The 24042-nt window shown below is 43.6% G+C and overlaps 1 protein-coding gene across 4 annotated transcripts in view; it reads left to right on the top strand.

The window, feature by feature from the left end:
• Positions 1–24042, top strand: part of TENM3 (teneurin transmembrane protein 3) — a 1312080-nt gene that overhangs the window by 1184101 nt on the left and 103937 nt on the right. For all 4 annotated transcript variants that reach the window (XM_044297320.1, XM_044297329.1, XM_044297345.1 and 1 more), the window contains 2 exons: positions 2183–2399; positions 21376–21495. In XM_044297320.1, the coding sequence (XP_044153255.1) occupies positions 2183–2399; positions 21376–21495 (337 nt within the window). The remainder of the gene's footprint in view (positions 1–2182; positions 2400–21375; positions 21496–24042) is intronic.

Raw genomic sequence — 24042 nt, forward strand, 5'->3', positions numbered from 1 at the left:
TACAGGCTTTAATTAAAAAAATGTTACTTATAGATAGTGACATGGAAAAAAATTAAACAACTTGACAAAATTCAAAAAAAATATATGCGTAATATAAAAATGTGATTTAAATAATAGGTCATTTTCTGATGACACATTTCCTTTATTGAAATTTACAGAAAGGTTAGGTGTTGACAAATCTGTAATTTTTATAGAGGGCCATACACATGGTTTGTCCATCATTCTCTAAAACTTTCACCCTTACCCAACCATACATTTAGATTCATCATCAAAACTCAGCCATAGACATTGTCTATTTTTAAATTCTCCCAGTTTGGGTGGGTCAATTCCATGTTCATAGATATAGCCTGATTGAAACCCAGGATCTCCCATCAAAGGAAAGAAGGATCAGACAAGCTTTTACTATTTGATCCTTAGTTTATCCCGAGATAAACAACGTGGACAGATCCTTGAAGCCACCTTTCCCTCTCCCTCCATAGAAATCACATGCCCATTAAGCTGGTCTTGTCTCTGTGGGCTGCTGAGTCTGATCTACTGTAGCCAGATAGGAGCTAAAGGCTCATTGGTTTCTATAGACTGAATAGTGATATATATCTTTCAGTAAATAATTTACACTGAGGCTTGATCTCAGTATTTGTCAAGTTCTGCTAACATGGAAGACCACATAAAAAAAATTGGCCTTTCCATAGTATATTCTTAAAAAAAGCTCTATCTGCAAAGTATCCTCTGATATCTGCCCTTAATGCTGCATTGTCTAAGTTCTTATTGGTTTTAGTCTCCTGTGAACAACCCCCTGTCCACAATACAGCGTAGAGCTGTCTTTCAATCCATCCCAGTGGGGTTAAATAAATGGAGTATGAACTAGCAGTCAACCAGAGCAGTTTCACTTGAGCTCGGTTTGGCCGGGGCGAGTGGTTTCTCTTGGTTCTACTAGATAATAGAGGCTACTGACGTACAGAGACAGAATGAGAAATGTTTTCTCCACTTATATAGAGCCAGATTCATAACCATCCGTCATTCGCTTGGGCAAGTTGCTGATAAACTCCACACAAAAATAACAAACAGTATGTCCCTGCATCTTGGCTGGCGAAAATGAGATCCTTCCTCTGATTGATGTCAGCAGAGAGGCTTGTAAAAAATGCATTTCCAGCTGATTAGTTCAGAATGTGTCAATCTCATGCAGTTTTTATGACCCACACGCTACATGCCAGCTGTACATTTGCTTTTTATAAACTAACAAAGATGAATGACTAAATGCTGGTATTTTCCCCCCGGCACCTTTACCCCACGATGCCCAGGAGAATAAGTGGACTTTATTTTGTAATAAATCACAGAGTGCTACTTTATATCCCTGTAGAAGACGATCTACAGAGATATTTCATATTACTTATTTGGTTCTCGGACTGGGTATAGCATATTGAGCTGGTGATATCACGCCATCAGGGTAGAGAAATGCTAGCGTCATTCTGCCTGGCAGATCTTCTGCAGGTTTCATTTGATGGCGCTCAAAAGAGGCCTTCTTATATTTCATCAGAGGACTGCAGTACTGTGGTTTCAGTCGTCTGTATTAAATACATTTTTTCCAGAGTCTTTATCATCGCCAGGAACATAAGGAATAGGGAGCTACATTACAAAAAAATTGAGTTTTAGAATAGAAACATTAGTAAGCTAAATTAGCGGGCTGATGACAGCTCTACATCAGTCTTGCTGACACCGGCCTGCTGATACTCGTACTGATAGCAGTTATTAAACTCTGCACCGGCGCTATATCTAAATCGCATTCTAGCAAATGTAAGTGTAGAGGATGTGCTGCCGCGGCAGTGTATCAGCGTCTAGGCTGGGGATCGTGCTACTGTTTAATCTAATTAAATTCAGCTCCTGGAGAACACAGACACTCCAGCAGATCTCTATGTGCGGTTACGTCGCCTCAAATAGGCAGAGCTGTGGCATCAAATAGGACCTATCCCCTTGTATCTGGTCTCCTGATAACATATTTAGAGGTAGCTTCGCTCGTTGCTAGAATCAATTCCCTGACAAATCTTAACTTGTTTTTCGAGCTTCGTAGAAACAGAACGGCTGATCTTGGATCCAGATCAGAGCTGAAGGTGTTAATAAAATAAAGATGCTATAATCCTGATGAGTGTGGATTCAATCAAGGTACTTTTTTTTTTTTTCCTGGCAGATGGCTTAATCGACTGCATGGACCCAGACTGCTGCTTACAGAATGCCTGCCAGAATCAGCCGTACTGCCGAGGCCTACCTGATCCACAGGACATTATCAGCCAGAGCCAGCAGTCACCGTCCCAGCAGGCTGCCAGGTCTTTCTACGATAGGATCAGCTTCCTCATAGGACCTGACAGCACCCATGTCATACCGGGAGACAACCCTTTCAATAAAAGGTAAAGCTGACATCGGCACGATGAATATAACAGCCAGAGTTTGTTACCTGGTGGGAAGTCGATTTTCTGCTCCTATTAACCCTTTAGTGCTCTTCATAAAAGGAGCTTGTTCAACCATGTCTGTCAGTAAGTTTATTAGCAGTAAGTGTCTCCTACTTACACAGGTAGTGTGGGGGACTTAAGATTTGTGACAATAACCTGTTACCCGGTGCAATCTGCAGGCAGCATGGTATAGAGCGGGAGGAGCTGAGCAGAAATGATTCAGTAAAATTTGTATTTTATTCTTTTAAATCTCTGCTCTTTCTGCATTTTATGGTGCCCAACTGCCCAGTCTACAATTATTGGTGCTTGTTTGCACAGGCAGATGCAAACCAAAAGTGGGAGGAATGATCGCTACTAATCACACGGAGATGTACTGCCGATAATCAGGCATCAGTACTTGCTAAACAGCAATGTAGCAATCGTTGGTCCCCATACAGCGGTGGTAATTGTTGAATGTAAATAAAGTAAAGATCAGGCAATGATCAGGAACATTTACTTTGTTTCTGATAATTGGTTCGTATAAAAGGACCTTCTATACAGAGATAGTTGTCAGTCATTGATAACCGGGGTGCACAATCAATGAGGCGAGGGGAGGCGATTGCCTCAGGCAGCACCAGGTAGGGGCAAGAGTGGGGCAGCAGAAGGGGGATTATCTGTTTCTGCAGTATAGTATTGGGAAGCACAGTGGGCATAGTATGTGGCGCTGTATGACTCTGCATGTTTTGTAGTTCTGTATGTAATGTTTTCCAAGTATGTCTTTAACAGTAGGGCTGGAGGTAAGGGGTTCGGTTAAGAAATTGGCATTGGGGGGGTTAGGGCGCCATTTTAGTTTTTGCCTCAGTCAGCAGAAAGGCTCGGTGCACCCCTGCTAAATGACATAGTTGCAAACTGTCTCGAATTTGGCAGGATTATCACTGATTTTCAGAGACAAATTTGTGCTTTCCCGGGCTGAAAATGGGCAGAGCTTTCACAAACCCAACACATAATTGGGTGTTCATAGGCATATATAGGAGGTTTCTGTTAGGGTTTGAGCAGAAATATGCAGTGCACCATAGGGTGAGTACGTCAGGACAATGTGTTGCCAGACCCCTGAAAATTAGAGATTGCTCTGTATAGGTTGTGCTCAATTAGGCACAACTCTAATGAATACGTGCTGTAGTCATGCGTACGGAATGCAGCTGCAGCCATAGGAACTTCAAAGCCCAAGGAGATACGTAAAGCTGAGAAGGTTGGACCTCCTGGCGCAAAGGATCATCAACTTGTTGAGCAATCAGTGGATTATTATATTTTGTAAAAAATGTTTTTCAGTCATGTTTTTCATCATGTTAATCTAAAGAAGGAGAACATTGTTTTTTACAATAAAAATGAATCCACTGGTCGATTGACAAGTTGATGTGGTCCTTTGTGCCGGATGGTCCATTCTTCTCCCTCTCCTGGGCAGAGTTGGGGTGTTCCAAAGATTGGGGTTTGGTTGTCCCAATTTTATCAGCTGAAATGTTGGTAAATATGTGATAACATTTCCTCTGTGAACAATGAAATACAAGATTTAGCAGAGATTTAAATGTATAAATTACAGGTTATACTGAATCTTCTCCCCTAAAACTACATATGAATCTGCTCCGCTCCTCCTGCTCTATAACATGCTGCCTTCAGATTGCACTGCATTTCATGGTGACAGGTCCTCCTTTAATATTAAACAATTTGGATTTGATTGATCTGAGGAGCAATTATAGTAAATGAAAGAAACATGTTGAGTAAATGTGGTGAACTATTCCCTTCATTGCACAATGAACTGCAATAAATCATGTCAACTTGGGCCTTAGCTAATTCTTCATACTCTGACAGCAGGGGATGAATTTACAATTGGTGCCAGCAATAGGGATTGAAATTTACCTGGTCCTACAAGCCAGAGGCTTGGACCTCCTGCAAGCAAGAGAGCAGCAGTAGTGTAAAGTGGCTGTACAGCTAGCTAGTGTTACAATTGCTCAATGATAGCATCCTGGGTATAACGGTCTGTGATCTCCAGTCCCTGAGTGGGAGTTGTAAACCTATCACAACAAGGTTAATCAATCAGTTTTATGGTCCAAAACATCATTACAGATTTGTACTGTATAAAACAAATGGTCCAGTAGACTAAGGACATCCTTTTTCTTTTCAAAATCAGTTTATTGTTTTCAAAGTAAGGTAGAATAAACAGTGCAACAGAGGAAATAAACTCATGGTGTCAGTGCATAAGGTCATCACAGCAGAATAAAGCCGAAGATAGTGCAAATTGGTATATGAATGAATTGTTACAATGATCAATTAAAGTAAGCAGAGTTACCGAAATTTCGTCGTAACAGGTCTCGCCACTCTAGAACTAGTAGAATACTAGAAACGTAACTAGAGAGAGTAGGGAAAGAAGGGATAAGAGACTTGAGGTGGGGCGATGGAGGGAGGAGAGGGGGAGGGCCGCTGTCTTCTGGATGAGTCCTAGCAAACTGGTTTATTGGAATATCTGAGAAGGGACAAGTACGATAGTTGTGTGTGGTGCTCAATATCTATTTAAAATGGGTGTATAGGTGTGAACCAATGAAGATTAGATAAAGAAGTCCCCTGTGGTAGGACCAAGGTGCCCAAATGCAGGAAAAAGCTTGATAAGACCTTGATTCCCAGTGAGAAATTTCTTCAAAACTGGCAATCTGGTCTATCTTGTATAACTAGTGTAAGATTTATGCTGGGTTCACACCTGCGCGTACCCGATAAGCGCTGTTTACAAGCGTGCTTATCGGGCATTTTCATATGTGCGAGGAAACAAGCAAACGCCATTGTCGCGCGTTCCCACTAAGTCTATGTTGCGGAACACGTGACAATACGCCCCAAAGAAGCTCCTGTACTTCTTGGGGCGTATGGCGTTTTTCAGCGCGTTCATACGTGCTGTAAAACGCTCAGGTGAGAACCATGCCCATAGGGAATCATTGGTTTTTGCCTGTTGAGCGTTTTTACAGAGCGTAGGAATGTGCTGTAAAACGCTCAGGTGTGAACCCAGCATGAGGGAACCTCTCTAGACTTCCAGTCAAGTGGGATTAAGAGCCTGGCCGCTGCCAACGCGTGCTTAAGAAGCCGTCTAGTTTTCTCAGGTATGTCAGAGGGAAAGAGCGAGAGCAAAGATATATCTGGTTTGAGCGAGAGGGAGGTATTACATACCTTAATAATCCTGAGGATCTGATCTGATCTGAGGATCTTTTTATGTCTGGTGGGACTGTGAGTCAATCAAACCTTTCTGGCATCAGATCAGAAGGACATCCTTTTCAACATTCTGTCATTCAACAGTTATACAAACGCACCGTACAAGTGTTCCACCTCTTACTGTATACAAATGACTGTACATGACCATATAGTAGCTGATCACAAGATGAATATTTTGCTAACACAGAAAATAGTAGCATACACCAATCTATTCTTTAGATTTGACTTCTTGCCATCTATCATTTCTATAAGTACTATTGTATATACAGTGGCATTGCCAGCCCTGTGTATGGTCAAACTGAAACAAGCCTATTTATATTTCCAGAAAAATCTTAATTAACTTAAGCACAAAAAAGAAAGCTAAAGAGAATGCAAAAAATATTTCTAAGGATTATTCTAGGAGCAGACACAGCATTATTTACTGTTCATATACCCATTGACTTTTCTCTGCATCCCACCATTGAGTGACTATAGGTGGAGAAAAAGCAGATCTATCAAGTCCAACCTTTCTCAGATCAGTGACAGATCAATTATATAATGTTAATTATTAGATTAATTGTAACCATCAACCTACTTCCAGTTTGACTGCTGTAACTGTAAAGAATCCTTTCAGGTATAGATGTCTAAACTGACTTTTCTCCACTGATAATGCCCCCAGGTTCTTTGTAAATTCTGTGGAACAAATAAATCCAGTGTCAGTTCTAAGTATTTTACAGTCAAGATGAGTTTTAAGTGTCCTACACAGTTTAGTGTCATCAGCAAAAACTGACTTTTTTTGCTTTCAATTCCATCAACAAGGTCATTAATAACAAGATTAAAGAAAATTGGGTCTAACACCGATCCCTGTGGTACCCACTATGGACTTCATCTCATGCTGTTGAACTCCATTATGCTTGTAGATTCCTGGGGAGGGGACGTTCTCAGGGAATCATTTCTGCATCCTACGGCAGTTTTGTGAATTTCAGCCTCCTGCCTAGGAGAGATGTATGTATGTAGCTGGTGGAATCGTGAGCCTGTTCTTCAATGGACTACTACTTACTTGGGCAGAAAAGTAGAGAGAGATAAGCATGTGGAGAGGGGAGGGGGATAATTGTCATTCAGTATCCCTTGGTCATGTTAACCCTGAAGGAGACCAAGATAACTTTGAAACATATTAGCAGAATAAAGGGAAGATTCTCTATTGGTTATCCATACAACGTCATGTAATATGCTCCTGTTTCCACGCCGTATTATTCCATTGAATATAGGAGAATATAGTACATCTGCTCCTAATTCTGTGTTCATATACCGGGACATTTTTTTTTTAACTCCGAATGCCCGAAGAGTACAAGTAATGTACATACCTGTAGTCTTCTTACATTTTTAGGAGCTACTTAATTTCAAGCATAAGACGTTTATGCGCTGCTTATTCAAATTCTGCCCATCCACTTCAGTCTATCTGTTCTTCATCTTCACACATATTTTTCAAAGTCTGCTTGGAAATTTCTTCCTGTTGTTTATTTCAACACATTTAGTTCCAGATGTCCTTGCAGTGGACTGAATTCCATTCTCGGCCTCTCTACCTCGTTAGGTGCTAATGACAATATCAGTCTGATATATTCTGAATGCGAAAACCTACAATGCAGAATGCATACTTTCCAAATCACAATGGAATTGTCTCTGATTATTCCTAAGTAGTTATTTTCTGAAGTTTCTTTTTTTTCTTGCTGCTTTTTTTCCCTTATTTTATTAATATAAATTGCAAAGAAAACATTCATTATGGCGCTCTGATTTCATAATCCGCCTGACTGGTATTTTACTGAAGCGGTAATGATGTGAAATACAAGCAGTAACTGAGAGCAGGTGCCTTGTGTCCTGCTGAGTGAAGGAAGATGATTTACACTAGAACTCCTGGGTCTAAGGTAATTTAACAGTATTAATGCAGTTAGGCACAGCAGTTGATTAAAAGTTGTTGCACAAATGTTCCTTATTGCCCCTTCTAAATCTTCTCCCTTCCTGTTCCCAGCAGATGTACCAATTGCTGCAAAATTAATTGGAAAGAATACTTTTCTCCATGCAAGTGCCAGATATTTGACATGTCGAAAGCTTGAAGGTTTATTCTTCTGTGAGAGCTTTTATAGCTACTGTAAATGAATGGACTAATCATTTAGTACCTTGCCATTCATTAGGTAATATTAGGCTTTTTAGAGAGAAATAATTCTGCAGGCTTACATCTGCATTACTTGTCAACGTTCAGCAGAATCCTAGTTCCGCTCAAGACATGACCAACTTTTTCTTTTTATTCGCAGGTTAATTAAGGTGCAGTTGGTTGTCACTGGTGACAATATATTGCCATATGCTGTCCATTTAGCAGTTTGCCAGTACTAGTTAAGCCTTAAAGACTATATACAGAACAGTGTCGTCTTAAGTAGACCATAGGCACTGGGCTGTTCTCTAGACATAACATAGTAACGTCGTTTAGAAGGCTGAAAAAAGACATTCTCTCCTGCTGTTCAGCCTGTTATCCTGAAAGTTGAATCAGAGAAAGGCAAAAAAACTCCATGAGGTAGAAGATTTTCTCATTTAAGGGGAAAAAAAATCTTTCCCCTAATAGTTCAATGACCCTTCTCCAAAAATCTAATAACTATAATCTGTAATATTATTACCCTCCAGAAATACACCCAGGCCCCTCTTGAACTAATTTAGTGAACTCACCATCACCACCTCCTCATGCAGAGAGTTCCATAGTCGCACTGCTCTTACCGTAAAGAATCTTCTTCTATGTTTGTGTACAAACCTTCTTTCCTCCAGACGCAGAGGATGTCCCCTCGTCACAGTCACAGTCCTGGGGATCAATAGATGATGGGAGAGATCTCTGTACTGACCCCTGATATATTTATACATAGTTATTAGATCTTCCCTTAGTTGTCTTTTTTCTAAAGTGAATAACCCTAATTTTGATAATCTTTCTGGGTACTGTAGTCACCCATTCCAGTTATTACTTTAGTGGCCCTCCTCTGAACCCTCTCCAGCTCTGCTATATCTACCTTGTTCACAGGAACCCAGGAACTGTACACAGTACTCCATGTGTGGTTTGACTAGTGATTTGCAAAGTGGTAGGACTATGTTCTCATCACGGCATCTATGCCCCTTTTGATGCAACCCATTATCTTATTGGCCTTGGCAACAGCTGCCTGACACTGGTTTCTACAGCTTAGTTTGCTGTTCACTAAAATTCCTAGTTCCCTTTCCATGTCAGTGTTACCCAGTGTTTTACCATTTAGTATGTACTGGTGACTTGCATTATTCCTACTCATGTGCATAACCTTACATTTATCTTTGTTAAACCTCACCTGCCACTTCTTTGCCCAAGCCGCTAATCTATCCAGATTCATCTGTAGCAGTATACTGTCCTTTACCATGTTAATTACTTTACACAGTTTAGTATACCTTAATGTGCAAACATTCTGCAAGTATTCCACAAAAAGTATACAAAAAGACATGGTGTAGCCTAGACCTAATTGGGTGTCACCATTCCCCTTGTCAAAGGGATGTGTCCCTACACTGTCTGATGCTATCAGCGATTATTGGACAGTTTCAGTGTGAAAAGGAACAGCTCTTTGACAAGGTGTATGATAACACCCCATTATTATGAGGAACATGTCAGGCGAGGGGACAGCTCCTCTATAAATCAAGAGACTTACCAATAACATTTTCTCTGAATGCAGTCATTCTCTTTCCTTTTCTTCTCCATCTGGCCCAGACAGCTGATGACTGTAGAGGTTGCTGCCACAACTTTTTGGGCCCCTTGCTTCTCCAGCCATCCTGAACCTCCAGCACCAGAAATAAATGCAGATCCCAGAGTAAATCCCAGATTAAATACAGACCCAGGAGTAATTTCAGAACCCCGACCAGATCCCCTTAATAACTACAGACCCCAGAGCAGACCTACTAAATAAATGCAGGCCACAAACCAGACTCTCTAAATACAGACTTAGACCAGATCCCCTAAAAGAATTCATATCCCTGGAAAAAAAAACTAAAATAATACAGACTCAATACCAGATCCCCTAAATAAATATTGTCCATAGACCAGATCCTCCTCTGTGAAGCTTCCTTGCTGCTGTGATATCTGACTTCACAACTAGAACAGATATGGGCATGTGATCTTATTTGTTCAGGTCCTTCAACAGTAAGAGGACTTGCAGCCATATGGTCATGTTTGCTTATTTGTGCAACATGTGCTAGGGTCATTGTACAAAGAAGTTTTGTTTTAGTTTTTGCTAGGCATCCACTAAATCAACCCATTAAATCTGATACAAGATAGGTCAAGGATGAGACAAACTTTATTGACTACAGCTATGTACAATAGTGTATTGGCAGTATTTAGTGAAAAGAAGCACCTGATACATTTAATACATCGTTATGTTTTCAATGCAGTGGTAACAATTAGGGATGAGCGAACTCGAACTGTATAGTTCGGGTTCGTACCGAATTTTGGGGTGTCCGTGACACGGACCCGAACCCGGACATTTTCGTAAAAGTCCGGGTTCGGGTTCGGTGTTCGTCGCTTTCTTCGCGCTTTTGTGACGCTTTCTTGGCGCTTTTTGAAAGGCTGCAAAGCAGCCAATCAACAAGCGTCATACTACTTGCCCCAAGAGGCCATCACAGCCATGCCTACTATTGGCATGGCTGTGATTGGCCAGAGCACCATGTGACCCAGCCTCTATTTAAGCTGGAGTCACATAGCGCCGCCCGTCACTCTGCTCTGATTAGCGTAGGGAGAGGTTGCGGCTGCGACAGTAGGGCGAGATTAGGCAGATTAACTCCTCCAAAGGACTTGATTAACTGATCGATCTGCAGCTGTGGATCATTGAGCTGCTGATCCTCAATTGCTCACTGTTTTTAGGCTGCCCAGACCGTTTGTCAGTCACATTTTTCTAAGGTGATCGGCGGCCATTTTGTGTCTTGTGGTGCGCCAGCACAAGCTGCGACCAAGTGCATTTAACCCTCAATGGTGTGGTTGTTTTTTGGCTAAAGCCTACATCAGGGTGAAGCTGTCACACCAAGTGCATTTAACCAGCAATAGTCTGTTCATTTTTTGGCCATATACAAAATCAGGGGCAAGCTGCGCCTGTCACCAAGTGCATTTAACCCTCAATGGTGTGGTTGTTTTTTGGCTAAAGCCTACATCAGGGTGAAGCTGTCACACCAAGTGCATTTAACCAGCAATAGTCTGTTCATTTTTTGGCCATATACTAAATCAGGGGCAAGCTGCGCCTGTCACCAAGTGCATTTAACCCTCAATGGTGTAGTTGTTTTTTGGCTAAAGCCTACATCAGGGTGAAGCTGTCACACCAAGTGCATTTAACCAGCAATAGTCTGTTTATTTTTTGGCCATATCCCAGTCTAATTCTGTCACTAAATCCATACCGGTCACCCAGCGCCTAAATACTAGGCCTCAAATTTATATCCCGCTAAATCTGTCCTTAGTGCTGTAGCTGGGCGAGTTATTTAGTGTCCGTTCAAGCACATTTCTTGTTCTGGGTTGAAATACAATTCCCAATTTAGCAATTTCATAATTTAGTGGTTTCTGCTATATCAGAGCTATTTGAAATCTATCCCTAAAAGGGTATATAATATTCAAGGTGCACATTGGGTCATTCAGAATAACTTCACACACACCCGCTACTGTGTATTTCCAAGTCTAATTCTGGCACTAAACCCATACCTGTCACCCAGCGCCTAAATACTAGGCCTCAAATTTATATCCCGCTAAATCTGTCCCTAGTGCTGTAGCTGGGCGAGTTATTTAGTGTCCGTTCAAGCACATTTCTTGTTCTGGGTTGAAATACAATTCCCAATTTAGCAATTTCATAATTTAGTGGTTTCTGCTATATCAGAGCTATTTGAAATCTATCCCTAAAAGGGTATATAATATTCAAGGTGCACATTGGGTCATTCAGAATAACTTCACACACACCCGCTACTGTGTATTTCCAAGTCTAATTCTGGCACTAAACCCATACCTGTCACCCAGCGCCTAAATACTAGGCCTCAAATTTATATCCCGCTAAATCTGTCCCTAGTGCTGTAGCTGGGCGAGTTATTTAGTGTCCGTTCAAGCACATTTCTTGTTCTGGGTTGAAATACAATTCCCAATTTAGCAATTTCATAATTTAGTGGTTTCTGCTATATCAGAGCTATTTGAAATCTATCCCTAAAAGGGTATATAATATTCAAGGTGCACATTGGGTCATTCAGAATAACTTCACACACACCCGCTACTGTGTATTTCCAAGTCTAATTCTGGCACTAAACCCATACCTGTCACCCAGCGCCTAAATACTAGGCCTCAAATTTATATCCCGCTAAATCTGTCCCTAGTGCTGTAGCTGGGCGAGTTATTTAGTGTCCGTTCAAGCACATTTCTTGTTCTGGGTTGAAATACAATTCCCAATTTAGCAATTTCATAATTTAGTGGTTTCTGCTATATCAGAGCTATTTGAAATCTATCCCTAAAAGGGTATATAATATTCAAGGTGCACATTGGGTCATTCAGAATAACTTCACACACACCCGCTACTGTGTATTTCCAAGTCTAATTCTGGCACTAAACCCATACCTGTCACCCAGCGCCTAAATACTAGGCCTCAAATTTATATCCCGCTAAATCTGTCCCTAGTGCTGTAGCTGGGCGAGTTATTTAGTGTCCGTTCAAGCACATTTCTTGTTCTGGGTTGAAATACAATTCCCAATTTAGCAATTTCATAATTTAGTGGTTTCTGCTATATCAGAGCTATTTGAAATCTATCCCTAAAAGGGTATATAATATTCAAGGTGCACATTGGGTCATTCAGAATAACTTCACACACACCCGCTACTGTGTATTTCCAAGTCTAATTCTGGCACTAAACCCATACCTGTCACCCAGCGCCTAAATACTAGGCCTCAAATTTATATCCCGCTAAATCTGTCCCTAGTGCTGTAGCTGGGCGAGTTATTTAGTGTCCGTTCAAGCACATTTCTTGTTCTGGGTTGAAATACAATTCCCAATTTAGCAATTTCATAATTTAGTGGTTTCTGCTATATCAGAGCTATTTGAAATCTATCCCTAAAAGGGTATATAATATTCAAGGTGCACATTGGGTCATTCAGAATAACTTCACACACACCCGCTACTGTGTATTTCCAAGTCTAATTCTGGCACTAAACCCATACCTGTCACCCAGCGCCTAAATACTAGGCCTCAAATTTATATCCCGCTAAATCTGTCCTTAGTGCTGTAGCTGGGCGAGTTATTTAGTGTCCGTTCAAGCACATTTCTTGTTCTGGGTTGAAATACAATTCCCAATTTAGCAATTTCATAATTTAGTGGTTTCTGCTATATCAGAGCTATTTGAAATCTATCCCTAAAAGGGTATATAATATTCAAGGTGCACATTGGGTCATTCAGAATAACTTCACACACACCCGCTACTGTGTATTTCCAAGTCTAATTCTGGCACTAAACCCATACCTGTCACCCAGCGCCTAAATACTAGGCCTCAAATTTATATCCCGCTAAATCTGTCCTTAGTGCTGTAGCTGGGCGAGTTATTTAGTGTCCGTTCAAGCACATTTCTTGTTCTGGGTTGAAATACAATTCCCAATTTAGCAATTTCATAATTTAGTGGTTTCTGCTATATCAGAGCTATTTGAAATCTATCCCTAAAAGGGTATATAATATTCAAGGTGCACATAGGGTCATTCAGAATAACTTCACACACACCCGCTACTGTGTATTTCCAAGTCTAATTCTGGCACTAAACCCATACCTGTCACCCAGCGCCTAAATACTAGGCCTCAAATTTATATCCCGCTAAATCTGTCCCTAGTGCTGTAGCTGGGCGAGTTATTTAGTGTCCGTTCAAGCACATTTCTTGTTCTGGGTTGAAATACAATTCCCAATTTAGCAATTTCATAATTTAGTGGTTTCTGCTATATCAGAGCTATTTGAAATCTATCCCTAAAAGGGTATATAATATTCAAGGTGCACATAGGGTCATTCAGAATAACTTCACACACCCGCTACTGTGCATTTCCAAATCTAATTCTGTCACTAAACCCATACCTGTCACCCAGCGCCTAAATACTAGGCCTCAAATTTATATCCCGCTAAATCTCTCGTTACCGCTGTCCTGTTGTGGCTGGGAAAGTTATTTAGTGTCCGTCAAAGCACATTTTTTGTTCTGGGTTGAAATACAATTCCCAATTTAGCAATTTCATAATTTAGTCGTTTCTGCTATATCAGAGCTATTTGAAATCTATCCCTAAAAGGGTAGATCATATTGAAGGTGCACATAGGGTCATTCAGAATAACTTCACACACACGCTTCTGTGCATTTCCAAGTCTAATTCTGTCACTAAATCCATACCGGTCACCCAGCGCCTAAATACTAGGCCTCAAATTTATATCCCGCTGAATTTGAATACAATACATTGGGCCAAATAATATATTTGTTGTTGTGGTGAACCATAACAATGAGAAAAACATCTAGTAAGGGACGCGGACGTGGACATGGTCGTGGTGGTGTTAGTGGACCCTCTGGTGCTGGGAGAGGACGTGGCCGTTCTGCCACATCCACACGTCCTAGTGTACCAACTACCTCAGGTCCCAGTAGCCGCCAGAATTTACAGCGATATATGGTGGGGCCCAATGCCGTTCTAAGGATGGTAAGGCCTGAGCAGGTACAGGCATTAGTCAATTGGGTGGCCGACAGTGGATCCAGCACGTTCACATTATCTCCCACCCAGTCTTCTGCAGAAAGCGCACAGATGGCGCCTGAAAACCAACCCCATCAGTCTGTCACATCACCCCCATGCATACCAGGGAAACTGTCTCAGCCTCAAGTTATGCAGCAGTCTCTTATGCTGTTTGAAGACTCCGCTGGCAGGGTTTCCCAAGGGCATCCACCTAGCCCTTCCCCAGCGGTGAAAGACATAGAATGCACTGACGCACAACCACTTATGTTTCCTGATGATGAGGACATGGGAATACCACCTCAGCATGTCTCTGATGATGACGAAACACAGGTGCCAACTGCTGCGTCTTTCTGCAGTGTGCAGACTGAACAGGAGGTCAGGGATCAAGACTGGGTGGAAGACGATGCAGGGGACGATGAGGTCCTAGACCCCACATGGAATGAAGGTCGTGCCACTGACTTTCACAGTTCGGAGGAAGAGGCAGTGGTGAGACCGAGCCAACAGCGTAGCAAAAGAGGGAGCAGTGGGCAAAAGCAGAACACCCGCCGCCAAGAGACTCCGCCTGCTACTGACCGCCGCCATCTGGGACCGAGCACCCCAAAGGCAGCTTCAAGGAGTTCCCTGGCATGGCACTTCTTCAAACAATGTGCTGACGACAAGACCCGAGTGGTTTGCACGCTGTGCCATCAGAGCCTGAAGCGAGGCATTAACGTTCTGAACCTGAGCACAACCTGCATGACCAGGCACCTGCATGCAAAGCATGAACTGCAGTGGAGTAAACACCTTAAAACCAAGGAAGTCACTCAGGCTCCCCCTGCTACCTCTTCTGCTGCTGCCGCCTCGGCCTATTCTGCTGCTGCCGCCTCGGCCTCTTCCTCCGCCTCTGGAGGAACGTTGGCACCTGCCGCCCAGCAAACAGGGGATGTACCACCAACACCACCACCACCACCTCCGTCACCAAGCGTCTCAACCATGTCACACGCCAGCGTTCAGCTCTCCATCTCACAAACATTTGATAGAAAGCGTAAATTCCCACCTAGCCACCCTCGATCCCTGGCCCTGAATGCCAGCATTTCTAAACTACTGGCCTATGAAATGCTGTCATTTAGGCTGGTGGACACAGACAGCTTCAAACAGCTCATGTCGCTTGCTGTCCCACAGTATGTTGTTCCCAGCCGGCACTACTTCTCCAAGAGAGCCGTGCCTTCCCTGCACAACCAAGTATCCGATAAAATCAAGTGTGCACTGCGCAACGCCATCTGTGGCAAGGTCCACCTAACCACAGATACGTGGACCAGTAAGCACGGCCAGGGACGCTATATCTCCCTAACTGCACACTGGGTAAATGTAGTGGCAGCTGGGCCCCAGGCGGAGAGCTGTTTGGCGCACGTCCTTCCGCCGCCAAGGATCGCAGGGCAACATTCTTTGCCTCCTGTTGCCACCTCCTCCTTCTCGGCTTCCTCCTCCTCTTCTTCCACCTGCTCATCCAGTCAGCCACACACCTTCACCACCAACTTCAGCACAGCCCGGGGTAAACGTCAGCAGGCCATTCTGAAACTCATATGTTTGGGGGACAGGCCCCACACCGCACAGGAGTTGTGGCGGGGTATAGAACAACAGACCGACGAGTGGTTGCTGCCGGTGAGCCTCAAGCCCGGCCTGGTGGTGTGTGATAATGGGCGAAATCTCGTTGCAGCTCTGGGACTAGCCAATTTGACGCACATCCCTTGCTTGGCGCATGTGCTGAATTTGGTGGTGCAGAAGTTCATTCACAACTACCCCGACATGTCAGAGCTGCTGCATAAAGTGCGGGCCGTCTGTTCGCGCTTCCGGCGTTCACATCCTGCCGCTGCTCGCCTGTCTGCGCTACAGCGTAACTTCGGCCTTCCCGCTCACCGCCTCATATGCGACGTGCCCACCAGGTGGAACTCCACCTTGCACATGCTGGACAGACTGTGCGAGCAGCAGCAGGCCATAGTGGAGTTTCAGCTGCAGCACGCACGGGTCAGTCGCACTACAGAACAGCACCACTTCACCACCAATGACTGGGCCTCCATGCGAGACCTGTGTGCCCTGTTGCGCTGTTTCGAGTACTCCACCAACATGGCCAGTGGCGATGACACCGTTATCAGCGTTACAATACCACTTCTATGTCTCCTTGAGAAAACACTTAGGGCGATGATGGAAGAGGAGGTGGCCCAGGAGGAGGAGGAGGAGGAGGAGGAAGAGGGGTCATTTTTAGCACTTTCAGGCCAGTCTCTTCGAAGTGACTCAGAGGGAGGTTTTTGGCAACAGCAGAGGCCAGGTACAAATGTGGCCAGCCAGGGCCCACTACTGGAGGACGAGGAGGACGAGGATGAGGAGGAGGTGGAGGAGGATGAGGATGAAGCATGGTCACAGCGGGGTGGCACCCAACGCAGCTCGGGTCCATCACTGGTGCGTGGCTGGGGGGAAAGGCAGGACGATGACGATACGCCTCCCACAGAGGACAGCTTGTCCTTACCCCTGGGCAGCCTGGCACACATGAGCGACTACATGCTGCAGTGCCTGCGCAACGACAGCAGAGTTGCCCACATTTTAACCTGTGCGGACTACTGGGTTGCCACCCTGCTGGATCCACGCTACAAAGACAATGTGCCCACCTTACTTCCTGCACTGGAGCGTGATAGGAAGATGCGCGAGTACAAGCGCACGTTGGTAGACGCGCTACTGAGAGCATTCCCAAATGTCACAGGGGAACAAGTGGAAGCCCAAGGCCAAGGCAGAGGAGGAGCAAGAGGTCGCCAAGGCAGCTGTGTCACGGCCAGCTCCTCTGAGGGCAGGGTTAGCATGGCAGAGATGTGGAAAACTTTTGTCAACACGCCACAGCTAACTGCACCACCACCTGATACGCAACGTGTTAGCAGGAGGCAACATTTCACTAACATGGTGGAACAGTACGTGTGCACACCCCTCCACGTACTGACTGATGGTTCGGCCCCATTCAACTTCTGGGTCTCTAAATTGTCCACGTGGCCAGAGCTAGCCTTTTATGCCTTGGAGGTGCTGGCCTGCCCGGCAGCCAGCGTTTTGTCTGAACGTGTATTCAGCACGGCAGGGGGCGTCATTACAGACAAACGCAGCCGCCTGTCTACAGCCAATGTGGACAAGCTGACGTTCATAAAAATGAACCAGGCATGGATCCCACAGGACCTGTCCGTCCCTTGTCCAGATTAGACATTAACTACCTCCCCATAACCATATATTATTGGACTCCAGGGCACTTCCTCATTCAATCCTATTTTTATTTTCATTTTACCATTATATTGCGAGGCTACCCAAAGTTGAATGAACCTCTCCTCTGCCTGTGTGCTAGGCCTAAATATATGCCAATGGACTGTTGCAGTGGTGGGTGACGTGAAGCCTCATTCTCTGCTATGACATGCAGACTAATTCTCTGCTGACATGAAGACAGATTCTCTGTTACGGGACCTCCCTCCTCTGCCTGGGTGCTGGGCCTAAATATATGCCAATGGACTGTTGCAGTGGTGGGTGACGTGAAGCCTGATTCTCTGCTATGACATGCAGACTAATTCTCTGCTGACATGAAGACAGATTCTCTGTTACGGGACCTCTCTCCTCTGCCTGTGTGTGTGCTGGGCCTAAATATATGCCAATGGACTGTTGCAGTGGTGGCTGACGTGAAGCCTCATTCTCTGCTATGACATGCAGACTGATTCTCTGCTGACATGAAGCCAGATTGTCTGTTACGGGACCTCTCTCCTCTGCCTGTGTGCTAGGCCTAAATATATGCCAATGGACTGTTGCAGTGGTGGCTGACGTGAAGCCTCATTCTCTGCTATGACATGCAGACTAATTCTCTGCTGACATGAAGCCAGATTGTCTGTTACGGGACCTCTCTCCTCTGCCTGGGTGCTGGGCCTAAATTTATGACAATGGACTGTTGCAGTGGTGGCTGACGTGAAGCCTGATTCTCTGCTATGACATGCAGACTGATTCTCTGCTGACATGAAGCCAGATCCTCTGTTACGGGACCTCTCTCCTCTGCCTGTGTGTGTGCTGGGCCTAAATATATGCCAATGGACTGTTGCAGTGGTGGCTGACGTGAAGCCTCATTCTCTGCTATGACATGCAGACTGATTCTCTGCTGACATGAAGCCAGATTCTCTGTTACGGGACCTCTCTCCTCTGCCTGTGTGTGTGCTGGGCCTAAATATATGCCAATGGACTGTTGCAGTGGTGGCTGACGTGAAGCCTCATTCTCTGCTATGACATGCAGACTGATTCTCTGCTGACATGAAGCCAGATTGTCTGTTACGGGACCTCCCTCCTCTGCCTGGGTGCTGGGCCTAAATATATGCCAATGGACTGTTGCAGTGGTGGCTGACGTGAAGCCTCATTCTCTGCTATGACATGCAGACTAATTCTCTGCTGACATGAAGACAGATTCTCTGTTACGGGACCTCCCTCCTCTGCCTGGGTGCTGGGCCTAAATATATGCCAATGGACTGTTGCAGTGGTGGCTGACGTGAAGCCTCATTCTCTGCTATGACATGCAGACTAATTCTCTGCTGACATGAAGCCAGATTGTCTGTTACGGGACCTCTCTCCTCTGCCTGTGTGTGTGCTGGGCCTAAATATATGCCAATGGACTGTTGCAGTGGTGGCTGACGTGAAGCCTCATTCTCTGCTATGACATGCAGACTAATTCTCTGCTGACATGAAGACAGATTCTCTGTTACGGGACCTCCCTCCTCTGCCTGGGTGCTGGGCCTAAATATATGCCAATGGACTGTTGCAGTGGTGGCTGACGTGAAGCCTCATTCTCTGCTATGACATGCAGACTAATTCTCTGCTGACATGAAGACAGATTCTCTGTTACGGGACCTCTCTCCTCTGCCTGGGTGCCGGGGCCTAAATATCTGAGAATGGACTGTTCCAGTGGTGGGTGACGGGAAGCCAGATTCTCTGCTATGGAACCTCTCTCCAATTGATTTTGGTTAATTTTTATTTATTTAATTTTTATTTTAATTCATTTCCCTATCCACATTTGTTTGCAGGGGATTTACCTACATGTTGCTGCCTTTTGCAGCCCTCTAGCTCTTTCCTGGGCTGTTTTACAGCCTTTTTAGTGCCGAAAAGTTCGGGTCCCCATTGACTTCAATGGGGTTCGGGTTCGGGACGAAGTTCGGATCGGGTTCGGATCCCGAACCCGAACATTTCCGGGATGTTCGGCCGAACTTCTCGAACCCGAACATCCAGGTGTTCGCTCAACTCTAGTAACAATGAATAACTGGTGCCATCTGTGCCTTTATAATGAAATAAAATGCACCCTGCTATCAAAAAACAGACATAAATGTTTCTTTATAAAACATTCATGGTACAATAGCAAAATGGAACAATGCAAAATGCTAGGACCCAACTCAATATTCCATTGGAACACATGAGTTAAGTATCATCATAACAAGAAAGACTATATCATGAGAATTTTCAAAACTATAAAAAGTTCCAGTATTATTAGAGTTTACAACACATTAGCCTTAGAGATATCGGGAGGATCTTGAGGGAACAATAAAAAAAATGACACAAACCTCAGATGCTTTATAGTTACATGGTCACTTATCCTGAAAAAGGCATATGTCTATCAAGTAGCATCCAAAACATTGGTACTTAGACTTACCATTACCTTGCATAGCAAAATGATCCTAGCAGGTGTGGTTTAAATACTCTACCTAAAGCTATACTACAGCATATACTACATTGATGCCAAATGCCACCAAATGCAATGATATCTTGCTGTTGAAAATCCATATGCACTGAGGGGCCCGATTCTATATTGAGTACTTGGATAACATACCATTGTACAACGTAGCATAATATTCTTTGGCCCACGGTGCCCATTTATAGAGCTTTTTTTTCATATACTACAGTAGAGCCCAAATTTGTATAGACCCAGATGCTAAATGTAGCCTCAACACCTATACACTTTTGCCACTGGATCATGAGCATGGCCCAGCACCAAGCCAACATATATACTTTATACTCATCTCAGACAGTTAACCCATAACATACCACTTCCTCATTCACTTGGGTCCAGGAAGCAGCTACATGGACAATTATTTGGTCCTTAAGGCCCCTCTTCACTGCCCGATATCCTGGCAGATTATTGCTAACGAACGTTCGTACAACCGCTCGTTAATAATAATCGGCCAGTTTAAAGGTGCTGCCGATTACCCAATGAACAAAATGCTTGTTCATTTGGGTAATAAGATTGTTTGTGCAGTCACCTAAACTGTTATTTGTGGGCATCAGATCTTGCAGTCTAAACAATGATCCTGAACAGGGACGAGCAGGCGATTATCGTGAAGGAACGCGTTCTGTTTACGTCATGGATAGAGACAATATCTTGTAAATCATTGAAAACTAGATTAAGCGATCCTACAGTATTAGAACACCATCAAAGAACTCATCATATCTTATCATCCTTGACCCTCTTAGTATGGAGAGACTGAGATACAGACGTTAACAGCATTCAAACCATACTTTTTAGGTTTCGAGGGAATTGGACTTTGAAAGATGGGTTCATAGTTGTTATGAAGATGATGAAGTAGAAAGTTTCTTGGAGATGTTTCAAAGTTTGAGAAAGTACGGCAGTTCCAAGAATATATTATAAGATTCTTTTCAAATGCAAATATAGTATTGTGGTTACATTGTAAGGTTTGTGTGCAGGGATACAATGTTTCAGGCCCTTCAGCACTGAATAGGTGATAAAAGGTTAATCTGGAAAAGGTTACTTCTGCACAAAGATTTTATTGTGTTTTTCTGCTCCAGCTAGAGGTGCTCACCATTGGGCAGCTGTATGATGCAGGAATTTTACACTGAACCACCTGAGGTAGTGAAGCGGGGAATTATGCCATGAATCACCTCTCAGAAAGCAAGTGTGTACATAACCTGGAGTCTTCTGTTCTTTCTCTCCCTGTAGCCTTGCATCTGTAATTCGAGGCCAGGTTCTCACAGCTGATGGAACACCACTCATTGGAGTCAATGTGTCATTTCTGCATTACCCGAACTATGGCTACACGATCACACGCCAAGATGGGATGTAAGTGCATGTGCTCATAAATTACAGGGAGTGCACATAATAAAAGTAGAAAATGTCATGTTTTATTACATTGCTCTTTCATTTACAGGAAAGCTTTTTATTATGTAATTATTAGAAGCCCTTGCGATGGCAGACACCTTCAAAGTTTGTGTTATCTTAAATATAAAACTGTATGCAGAAAATGAGTGACTGTATATAAAATCACATTACTACTGTGCTGCAGATTTCTGACCAAATAGTACAACTTTACGCCACCTCAATAGTGTTCCTCTGTGACTTGGTAGTGCAGCATTTATTCTCCACAGCTGCTCTTTGTACTGTAACAAAGAACGGCAGCCATACTTCCAATATGTAGGACTATGAAGTAATGTCATCTGGTCATTCTTCTCTCTGTCAGTCTTGTGTATGTTACCCCCATTAGAGATGAGCAAAGTTATGAAAACTTTGATTCGGCTGCTTCGTCGACTTTCACAAAGAAATTCGTTTTGACTGATGACTTCATCATGAAGTGCATTTCTTTTCTTCCTCGCTGATTGGGGCACCTGAGATGAAAAATAAGGGCTTTCAGGGGTTCAGAAAAATACTCACCTCATTTGTTTGAATGCGTAGAGGCCACTGCAGCCATCTTAATTGAAGTTCCCATGTGAAATCTCGTGCAGTGCGTGATGACCTCATCACACTGGCTGGCGTGGTGACATCATACATCACCACGCACAAGATTTTGCACAGGATCATCAATCAAGATGGCCATGGCAGCCTCTTTGTGCTCAAATGGATGAGGTGAGTATGATTTTTGTTTTTACTGCCAGTTCAGGCAAAATGTATTTGTTGTCACAAAGCACGAGGAAATTTGGCTTTGCAACAAATCAAATTTTCCATGAAATTCGGATCGAAGTCCACTTTGAATATTCCTATTCGTTTAACACTAACCCCCATAATTAAGTCTGGTGCCTTCTATGTGTATGTCTGCATGGAGTATTACATAAATGGAAGGCAGAGCTTGCTGTAAAGTTGGAACGCTATGCAACAGCTTTGAGTCCTTCAACTCAATATTGGAATAGTCATTATTCATTTACGTATAGCTAACATGTTCCTCAGCTCTGTACAGGGATGGTCATGACGCACATTGAAATACAAAGATTGTCATCACTCACATCAGTACCTCTCCTCCTTGGGGACAATACAGACAAAATCTGTATGTTTTTGGAGTGTGGGAGGAAACTGGAGAACCAGGAAGAAACCCATGCAAACACAGAGAGAATAGACTCCCTCCATGCAGATGCTGTCTTAGTTGGATCCCAACACTGCAAGGCACCAGTGCTAAGCACTGAGCCACCCTGCTGCAAAATCTAGAAATGTAGCGAAGGTGGGGATTTTGATTGCGCCAATAGTAATTAAATAGAATAATCTCAGCCAGGCCCACCAAAGTACTAGAGGATCCTCCGGTGGGCCCAGGCTCAGATGCAGTAGTAGGTCCAAAGGTCCAGGAGAAAATTAAAAAAATAAAAGCATTTGGCTGCCTTTGCCACTAGCATCTATTCCTTTGATTCAAAAGCTATTAGACATTATGGATAATATTGAGGTTGGTCCTCAAGAATAATTTCTTCTAGTAGACCCCAGGATTATCTCAAGTGAGAATGGATGACAGTATTTTCACTTATTCATACTGTAATATACTGATTAGTGATGAGCGAAGTTTTTAAATATTCTATTAGGCTGCTTCTCCAAACTTAGACAAGGCAGTCGTTACAAAGTACTTCGTCACGAGTCACATTCCATTGTATGTACCGGGCGCAATGACGGGGAACAGCAATCGTGCAATCCCCTGTCATAGAATCCCTCAGATGCCGTGTTCAACGCTGATCGTGGCATCTGAGAGTCACATTGAGGACTTTCATCCATTTGATCATGGAGAAGCCGTCGCGCCATCTTTATGGAAGAAAACATACCAAATCCTGCGCGCTAATGTGATGATAAGGTGATGTTACACGTTAGCGTGCGCAAGATTTGGCGTGTTTTCTTCAATCAGGATGGCTGTGATGGCCTCTCCATGATATAATACTGCCATTTCAGGAAAAATTTATTAGTTACCACAAAGCATGATGGAATTAGTCTTTGTGACAAATCACATTTTTTCTGAGATTCGGATAGAAGTCCACTTCGTAAACTTCGATTCACTCAACACTAATACTGATATGTGTCCATCTTGGAGTGTGTCCCAGTTCCCAAGAATAATTTACTCTGGTGGGCCCCAGGAACCCCAGTCCGATACGGATATCAGTTCAAGTGAGAATTGATGACAGTACTTTCACTCATTCACTCATTAATATACTGATATGAGTCTATTTTGGAATGGTTATTCCCACAGTATGTACTTCTTGGTATAACACAATCTGCATATGCTAGCAGTCACTGTTTTAGTTGCATTTTGGGAATGTAAGGGGGGCACTTTATCAGTAGCCCAATGAAGTAGTGGGAACACAGTGTATTGTTTGTCCAGTTACTAATCGGGATGGTGCTAGAGAGACCTGAAAAAGCACCGTAGAC

The sequence above is a fragment of the Bufo gargarizans genome, chromosome 1 (genome assembly GCF_014858855.1).
Source record: "Bufo gargarizans isolate SCDJY-AF-19 chromosome 1, ASM1485885v1, whole genome shotgun sequence".
Classification (NCBI taxonomy): Eukaryota; Metazoa; Chordata; class Amphibia; order Anura; family Bufonidae; genus Bufo; species Bufo gargarizans.